Source organism: Martes martes, assembly GCF_963455335.1.
Source record: "Martes martes genome assembly, chromosome: 4".
Lineage (NCBI taxonomy): Eukaryota > Metazoa > Chordata > Mammalia > Carnivora > Mustelidae > Martes > Martes martes.
Window position 1 is genome coordinate 183,522,918 of NC_137891.1, and position 8,738 is coordinate 183,531,655.

The following is an 8,738-nucleotide window of genomic DNA, read 5'->3' on the forward strand; positions in this document are numbered from 1 at the left end:
TAAATTCTGACACAGCGACACAGAATCCTGCAGTCCCACAGGATTGCACACCCATGCTGACACCCGTTGAGTCCGGAGTGATCCATCCCGGGCCCTCCCCTGGGGGCTTTAGCTTTGCGTAAAATTGTATTTTGATGGTGGTGAGAAAATATCATGTCAACCAAGTTTCTTTCAAGTCAAAGTTTGAAACCCTTTTTATCCTCTCTTTGTTTCTTTCCCTAGCAAATACCAAAGGCAACAAGCGGTCCCGAACGAGGACGGATTCCTACTCTGCTGGCCAGTCAGTAGGTGAGTCCCTCCCGTGGGAGACTGCAGCCTCTGTCCGCTTTTGTCCAGAATGTGTCTTGAACAGGGTGAGCTTTGTGATTGCCCTGAGGAAGCATGGCGCAGGTGGCGACATGCCAGGCAGCGGGTTTTCTAGAGGCTCTGACCAGGGGCACAGTCCTGCAGTGATCCCCTCCCTGCTAAAGTAGCATCTGACCGGCGTTCAGTTAACTTCAGAAAGTTGGTCTAGAAGTATTTACTGAGCATAACTTTTTTTTTCAGTTTCATGCTTCTTAGGACAGAGTGGGTACCTAAGGCTCAGAAATTTTGATCAAACTATCTGAGCTTAATCTATAAAAACACAATTAGGGACGCCTGGGTGGCTCAGTCAGTTAAACGTCTACCTTCAGCTCAGGTCACGATCCCGGGGTCGTGGGATCGAGTCCCGCATTGGGCTCCTTGCTTAGTGGAGAGCCTGCTTCTCCCTCTGCCTGCTGCTCCCTCTGCCTGCTGCTCCCCCTGCTTGTGCTCTCTCTCTGACAAAGAAATAAATACAATCTTTAAAACAAAAATTAAAAAAACCACAATGAAAAGCATATATGAATACTAACCAGTATTTAGTATGCCCTATAGTGGTGTCTGGACTGGGATAATTATTAACTGCATCACCATGGTCCTAGAGCATTGTTACTAGCTCAGAAATAGGAGGACGGGGTGCCTGAGTGGCTCAGTCAGTTAAACATCTGCCTTCGGCTCAGGTCATGATCCCAACGTCCTGGGATCAAGCCCCACATCGGGCTCCCTGCTCAGTGGAGAGCCTGCTTCTCCCTCTCCCTCTGCCTGCTGCTCTGCCTACTTGTGCTCTCCATCTCTCTGCCAAATAAATAAATAAAATCTTTAAAAAAAAAAATGTAGGACGGAAGCAGTAGCTGGCAGAGGGGCGGGGAAGCCACAGGAAACACTGTCCAAGAGTGGGTCCACAGAACAGGGTACCAGGAAGATAATGCCCCTCCAAGAGCCAGAACACAGTTTGTGTATGGAACCTCTCAAAGGTCTTAGAGTAAAGCTGTTTAACTTTATTTCACACACTCCCCTCGCCCCCCTCCCTGGCCCTCTCCTTTTTCCGTCATAACATCTAACAACACCCTACATAGTTTGCACCTTGAAAATAAAAAAGTAAATATTCTCTGCAGACATTTTTGGAACATTTGCAGCTAGTTGCTTAGCTAAGCCAAGTAATGTTTAAGGATAAACATTGTAACAAATAATGTTAAAAGAATGTGACCTCCAGAGATTACCATGGAGAAGCATCAGAATGACATTATAGAATCAACCAAACTGTATGGCCTAGGAACTAATACGAGAACAGTCAAGTCCACTGCGTGATCCCGCAGGTGCATTTGGAGGAAAGCCCGTGAGGCTGAGAGAAAGGACGTACCGCTCTGAACAGCGGTTGTTTAGAGAGGTCCTGGGTTGAGGTACAGTCTGCAAACAGGTGTGGACTCTAGCCTGGACACCATGACAGGATTTGTGAACGATGCCTGAATTCCTCATGGTCTCGGCGGCCCTCTGCGGGTGACCGGTCTCACCTGAAGTATGTGAGACTTAATGGGTTGCATTCCCAGGGTCCACCTCACTAGTACGCTATGGAGTGGACTCTCGTCTGCTGTCTGGGGCGCGCCGAGAGGAACTGGGACAGCTGGTTCTGGTGGCCCCAGATGGTGGTTTTCTGTGCCTTAAACATTAAGTTCCAAGTGATCATTCATAAAAGTATTACCAGCCCTGGCTTCATTTTGAAGGCCTGGGGTGTACAAGGACAATGTGTAGATAACTTCATACTTCTGCTTTTAGACTCTTCTCTTCTGAAGGCCACAGTCAGTGGAGGGTGACTGTAAGCCTGCGGTCTTTCTCTGCCCAGAAAAGATGTATAAATTCCTCTGGAGAAGAGCACTTCAGTCATGAGTGTGGCCCTCTGGAAGCTGGTGCTCTCTCTGTTATCATGAGTCGTTGTTCCAGCAAGTTCTGCCAGGGATTCCGTCGCACTCCTGTGCTCTGTGTCAGAACGTTTTATAAATGCTGTTTGTTTAAAAAGTCACGCTTTGGAGATGTAAAACCTTTTAAACACACAGTGACCATCCTTCCTGTCCTTTCCCCTCAGAGGTAGCAGGGTGCGTGTCCAGGGAATGTGGCGTGTGAGCGAGTAGAGCTAATGCTTGCGACAGTGGCTTCTTGGTGCTGGAATTTTCTGCCAATCGATTTTTTTTCCTCCTAGAAATTTTGGACGGTGTGGAACTTGGGGAGCCTGCCCATAAGAAAACGGGGACCACAGTGCCAGAATCTATCCATTCTTTCAGTAAGTCCGATCTCTGAGGAATCGCAGCCATGACTAGCTCATCAAGAACACAGCAGCCGCGTTGCACCGAGAGGGGTCTGTCAGATAAAGCAGCAAACCCACCTTTGAGCAGACAAGGGTCTGTGAATTTCTCGTTTTCTTCTGAAGACATAGGCGCAGAGGAAGAGCTACTCAACACTTACAGAAGCGAATATTTGTGCACAGAGGGGGCATCCGTTGAATCTGTTGTGACCGTCCCGTCTTACTGTTCTTTCTCCCTTTGTGTATTCCAGTTGGAGACGGTTTGGTGAAACCAGAGGCCCTAAATAAGAAAGCTATTCAGATTATAAACAGGGTTCGAGACAAGCTCACTGGTGAGTGTGTGTGTGTGTGGGGGGGGGTGTTTACTTAAAAGAAACATAACATCTTGAGAGATTTTTCTCCCCTAGAGTGGGAGGTCAGCCCCTTTCCAGCTGCACCTAAACTTTGACTCTGCAGCTAACTGGAGAGTCTCTGAGTCTGTCGGCTGGAGACCCTCTCTGATTCTCTAATGACCGTTAAACTCATTTCAAGTGATGTTAATCTCCTTACGCCAGACGGGGCTGAGTAAAGTTCACTGGGTTCCAAAGTCAGCCAAATTCAGGCAAGTTTTTCTCATCTTCATGGCTTGATACTGGAGCAAACCTGACCACTGTGATCCTCTGCCTTCTGCACTCCCGAGGCTGTTCCGGAGTGGAGAGCGTGGAAGGAGGGAACTGCATACTTTTGAAAACGAGACGTGTCCTGTCGACCAGATGGTATGACGGGAAGTGGCAGTCAAGGGGGCCGAAGACCCCCACTCTCCCTGTGTGCCGCCTGGGCCTCTCTATCTGTTCATCTGGAAGAATGCCTTTCTCAAAATGTGGTGAGGCTCAGATGAAACATGGGATGCCAGTCCTCAGCATTTGGGCCTGGCACAGAAGTATTGAAGTCAAATTGTATTTATTTGTCAAACACCTGTAAGCGCTAGATGCTGAAGAAACTGCTGGTAAGAGCCGACAGAATGCCTCCCCTCGCGGGGTCGGCATCGATAGGGGCAGTATTAGGTGCAAGAAAGGGCTTGGGCTGTGATGCCAGTCACAAGGGAATTTAGGTGCCGGAGTTCCAGGAAAGCTTCCCTGGGAAACAACCCTTGAGCTAAAATCTGAAGGAGGACGTAATTAGAGGCAGAGCGTTCCAGGTAAAGGAAACAGCACATGCAAGGGCCCTGTGGTGGGAGCAATTCTGGCAAGAAAGATGGTCTGAATGCAGATGAGTCTGCCTGCCCCAGAGAGTGAGATGGGAGAAGCACGGAAGCAGAGTGCCCACGCGCTGAGTGGGCCGGGTGGGATCGCACAGGGCCTTCTACTTTCATCCTCCGTCCTAAGGGCAGTGGGAAGGCCCTGAGGTCTCTAAGTGGGGGACAGGGAGGCAGGAGGGGCCCAGTGGGTTTGCACTGGGGAATCCTCCCTGCACTGGCCAGGGAGGCTGTGTGGAGGGAGGGAGCTGCTGCCACATTTGTGGCTGGACAGTTGACTAGACTAGGGAGGTGGCCTCCAGGTCTTCTGAAGGTAAAATCCAAAGGATCGATGAGGAGGCGCGAGGGATGGCAGGCACCGAGGACGGCTCCGAGTCACCGGCAGCCTCCTGAGAGCCTGGCAGCCAGACCTGAGGGGTTGAAGAGAATGTGGAGTGAGGAGCTCGGCTGCGTGGGGAAGGCGGTGGGGGCTGGCTGCAGCAGGGGTAGCGGGTGAGAGCCTTTTATTCTTTCCTGGGCGAGGAGTTTACAAACGTTTGAAGACAGGCACGGGGCGGGGCAGGGGGTGGGTAGGTGACGTACAAAGCACCCTAGGAAGCGGGAGGCGCTGGGATCAGAGCGCAGGTGAACTTAGCCTTCAGGGGAGGAGGGACAGCTCCCAGGTCGCAGCAGCACCAAAGAGGGAGCTCCTGTGGAGCAGATCCAGCGCCTCGAGCATCCAGTGCCTGACCATCATGAGCTCAGTGAATGACGAGCTTGGAAAGTAGGAGACGAAGGCATGTGCTGACAGCGAGAAGCCAGCAGGGCGGCTCGGACACGTGGGGCCAGGGGAGGAGGGGAAATGGCCCTTGTGCCAAAGAGGCTTCATCAGCTGGCCACGAGTGCGCGTTCCGGGCTGAGCTGATGGGTTCGTGGCAGAAGCAGGCTTCCTGTGGGAGGAAGGGCCCAACAATGGAGGTTCTAGGACTGAAACCGAGCCCGGTTTCTCACCTGCTTGCCTGATAATGGCAGTAGATGAAGGAATCTCGACAAACCAGCAGCCGGATCTTCACCACTCCGGGGCTCGGCCGACTGCCGGCCTTTCCCCTCTTTGAACCACGTCACTGTTAGGAAGAGACTCGTGTGGATGCACGTCACATGGCAGCCTTCGTCCTTGGGGACAGGTTAAAACTGAGCAGTGCTGCACAGTCAGGCCAGCCGAACCGGGGGCAAGGACGGAGTAGAAAACCAGGTGCAGAAGGACTGTGTGTGTTTCTCCCATCCTAGGTCGAGACTTTTCTCATGACGAAACCCTGGATGTCCCAACACAGGTGGAGCTGCTCATCAAACAAGCAACATCCCACGAAAACCTCTGTCAGTGCTACATCGGCTGGTGAGTGCCTGTGCGCGAGGCGTGGATACACACGTAGGGCCCCGTCCCATGCCCCAGTCCCGGCGTGGCAGGAAGGACCTGGGAGGTTATCCAGAAAAGGGGATCATAGTGTCAGATCTCTTGAAAAGTTTGTATTCGCTGTGTGCACTCACCGTTCTAAAAAGGCAGGAACTTGAGAAACTTGGGTTCGTATTTAGAAGGCAAACACCAAATTAAATTAAAATTACTTTAAGAATGGTCTAGAAAGGTACGTGAGTCCCTCTTTTTTGAGGGGAGGAGTGCAGTTCTTTTTGGACTTTGCCTGTCAATTCCAAGATAGAGGGAAGGACCAAGGAAAAGAAGCCAGAGCACCGACAGAGCGAGGAGAGGCAAAGACAGATTTATGATCTGGGATTGTCACCTCAAGGACCACTCCGGGGTCTGCTCTGATTAATTGCCTGAGGCACGCTTGAAGGTAGAAACTTGAGAAGGAGGGTGATGGGGAAGTGTCCTTCTGGGGCCTCAGCAGGCATCAACCCTTGACTGGAAATGATGAGTGTGTCTGACACAATTAGTTGTGGGAGATCTCAAGGAATGCCCCTGGAGGTTGTCAGACCTCCATTTTCAGTGCGTCCGTGTAAAGCTTTGAAAAAGGCCAAATTATTAAAATATTCCTTTTCTCTCTGTCATCTTAGGTGTCCTTTCTGGTAACACGAGGCCCAGACATGCCCACAGCGTTTCTCTTGAGGCTTTTGTACTTGGGTATATGCTTCCACTAAACTGAAACCACGGTCAGAGAGCTTGACTTCGTCAAATACTTTGAAATGTAACTGAAACATACTACTGTATATTAAACGTTGGTTTGAACCAACTGTCTAGCTGCTGTTGAAGAACACATTGTCAGAAACATAAGGCTTGATTTGGTTCCCAGGACAGTCAACACGGTAATACTACACAAATCAAGCCATTGATTTGGGGGAACAGAAGATCCATAACTTAGAAATACGGGTTTTGACTTAACTCACAAGAGAACTCATCATAAGCGTTGCTGATAGAAGAATGGCGTAGTCGTTCCTCTCAACAAGAATACAGCCAACTCTGCACAGTCAAGCAGCCTCAGGCCGTGGAGGACACGTGTTAGGAATCGGAAGAAGCTGACTCGGTCACTTCCACCCATCCCATTACCTCACTGGTCCGCAGACAGCATCATTTGTAAGATGGGCCAAAATGGGTGGAAAGCGTCTGTCTGCTGCCTCACCCGTGATGCTGTGACTTACACACTGCAATCCAAGACCCGAATGCTGGGAGGGCAGCTTCTTCTGATGGCTGGGTGGCCTTCGCGGAGCAGGTACACAGAGACCACGGTGCAGCAGGGCGGGCCACAGCAGCCTTCCCCGGCGTGGTCCTGGGATGTTTTCAGTGAAGTCCGAGCACTCTGTGTTTAGAGCAAGAGCTTGGAAACAAATGCTGTCCTGCAGGTGCCGACCACAGAGAGGGAAGGTCTGGGACCTGCGGGAGTTCTGAGCAAAAGAAATATTAAACTAAATGCACAAAGTATCCAGTGTAGCCATTCTAGACACCATGTTGTATCTGAATAATTTTTGTGCCAATAAATGACATCAGAATTTTAAAAACATGTATGGGTGTCTTTTTATTCATGAGTACGAATTTATAAAGGAAGCGGGTGTCCTTCAGCAGCCAGCATTCACTAAGCAGGTGGTACGAGGGACCACGCAGGACACAGGAGCTACCTGACGTCGTCCCCTTCCCCGTGTTCACAGGCCGGACAAGGCAGGGTCGGCATCATGTGGGAGTGGACTGGTAACTCCCCCAAACCAAGTGGGGAGAAGAGCTACACTCAGGGTGTGAGCCTCAGCGGGAGACGGGAATTCCACTGGCCGAGCCAAGAAATCCTCGGGGAAAGGGGACATTTGCCATGGGTGTTAAAGGATGAGCGGGACTTTATCAGATGAGGCACATGAAGACGTTCAGCAGGAAGTCAGTCTGAAAGCACAATATCCTGCAGGAATGACAGGTATGAGCTTGAACTCTATTCGATTGCAAGTCTTAGGCCATTTCTGATATGTAAAATGAAGTTTCACACAATCGGACCTCCGAGTTCAGTGTAGTTGGCCGAGTGGTCAGTGGAGAGCAAAGGGAAAGACAGTTACTACAAGAGGGCCCGATGGAAGAGTGCGGGGCCAGAGTGTGACCTGCCTCGGCTCAACAGCAAGGAGTTTGAGCCTGATGCGTGGACAACGGAGAACCGTGTAAAGTTCTAAAACTGAGAAGTAGAAGCCGAGTAGTATTTTTAAAACAGATAACCGGTGTCAAACAGGTAAAGAGAAAACGAGGCGCTGCAAGACCTATGAAAGAGGCCGACAGTAATGGGGAGGAGAGGGCGCCAGATGGAGCTGGCAAGTGCCAAGCAGAGATCCCTCCACAGAGAGCACGCCTATGGAGTGCTTTCAAGGAACAGCATATTCACTTCAGGTAAATTTTCTATTTCTAAATTTCTGTGGGCCACAGCTACCCAGTGAGAGATACTGAATCATAAAAGCTATTAAAAAGTTTGTATTAGGAAGAGCACGCACATCAGAAGGCCAGGAACCCTATCTCGCATGACATTGTACCCCCCAAATCTGCCAGAGACCCGGACCACAGTGCTGCCCCATAGACATTTTTTGGAGGACTCCTCTATTAAAACCAAAGATGAGTTTAAATGTCAATAGTAATACCGTTAAATTTTAACCCTCATAGTTAGTCTCATACCTTTCTACAATTCTACCATGCATCAACTCTTCCACTCTGGAAAATATGATCACCATAACTTTCTTGGTTCTACATGAAATACTATCAACAACCAGTGATGTTACCATTCACTAAAGATAAAGGGTATGGGAATGAATGGGCTCCGAAAAATGGTGGCCATCAATGAGGAAGGCACACTCCTTAGGAGTCCTTGGTATTAAGATCTTTAGTCAATCCAATGGATTTCAAGTTACATCTAGACAAAACCTGCCAACTTTGTTGAGGTGAATTACCAAAGGTAGACGAGCTAATGGAACCTTTAAAGACAGTCTCATTAACCTATCAATCTAGGATGGTTTCATGTAACCCTGTGAGAAGGGAGGGATGTGGCAAAGAATGACTTTTGGGATCTTTGTACGCATTGGTACAATTCCTTTTTTAAATTTTATTTAAATTCAATTAACATATAGTCTATTGTTAGTTTCAGAGGTAGAGTCCAGTGTTTCATCAGTTGTATATAACACGAACAGTGCTCATTACATCTCGTGCCCTCCTTAATGCCCATCACCCAGTTACCCCCTCTCCCACCCCCCACTGCTCCAACAACCCTCAGTTTGTTTCCTATGGTTAAGAGTCTCATGGTTCCTCTTGTTTTATTTCTCTTGTTTTATTTGCTCCTCTGTTTTGTTTCTTAAATTCCATGCAGATGTTGGTAAGGATGTGGAGAAAAGGGAACCCTCTTACTCTGCTAATGGGGATGCAAA

At 49.4% G+C, this 8,738-nt stretch overlaps 1 protein-coding gene across 1 annotated transcript in view; it reads left to right on the forward strand.

Annotated features, from left to right (window-relative positions):
* MTOR (mechanistic target of rapamycin kinase) overlaps positions 1–6,852 on the forward strand; it is a 123,692-nt gene extending 116,840 nt beyond the window's left edge. Inside the window, exons 54-58 of the mRNA XM_080802636.1 lie at positions 223–288; positions 2,537–2,617; positions 2,890–2,970; positions 5,139–5,244; positions 5,919–6,852. Of these exons, the coding sequence (XP_080658762.1) occupies positions 223–288; positions 2,537–2,617; positions 2,890–2,970; positions 5,139–5,244; positions 5,919–5,934 (350 nt within the window). The 3' untranslated portion in view covers positions 5,935–6,852. The remainder of the gene's footprint in view (positions 1–222; positions 289–2,536; positions 2,618–2,889; positions 2,971–5,138; positions 5,245–5,918) is intronic.
* Positions 6,853–8,738: the final 1,886 nt, after the last annotated feature.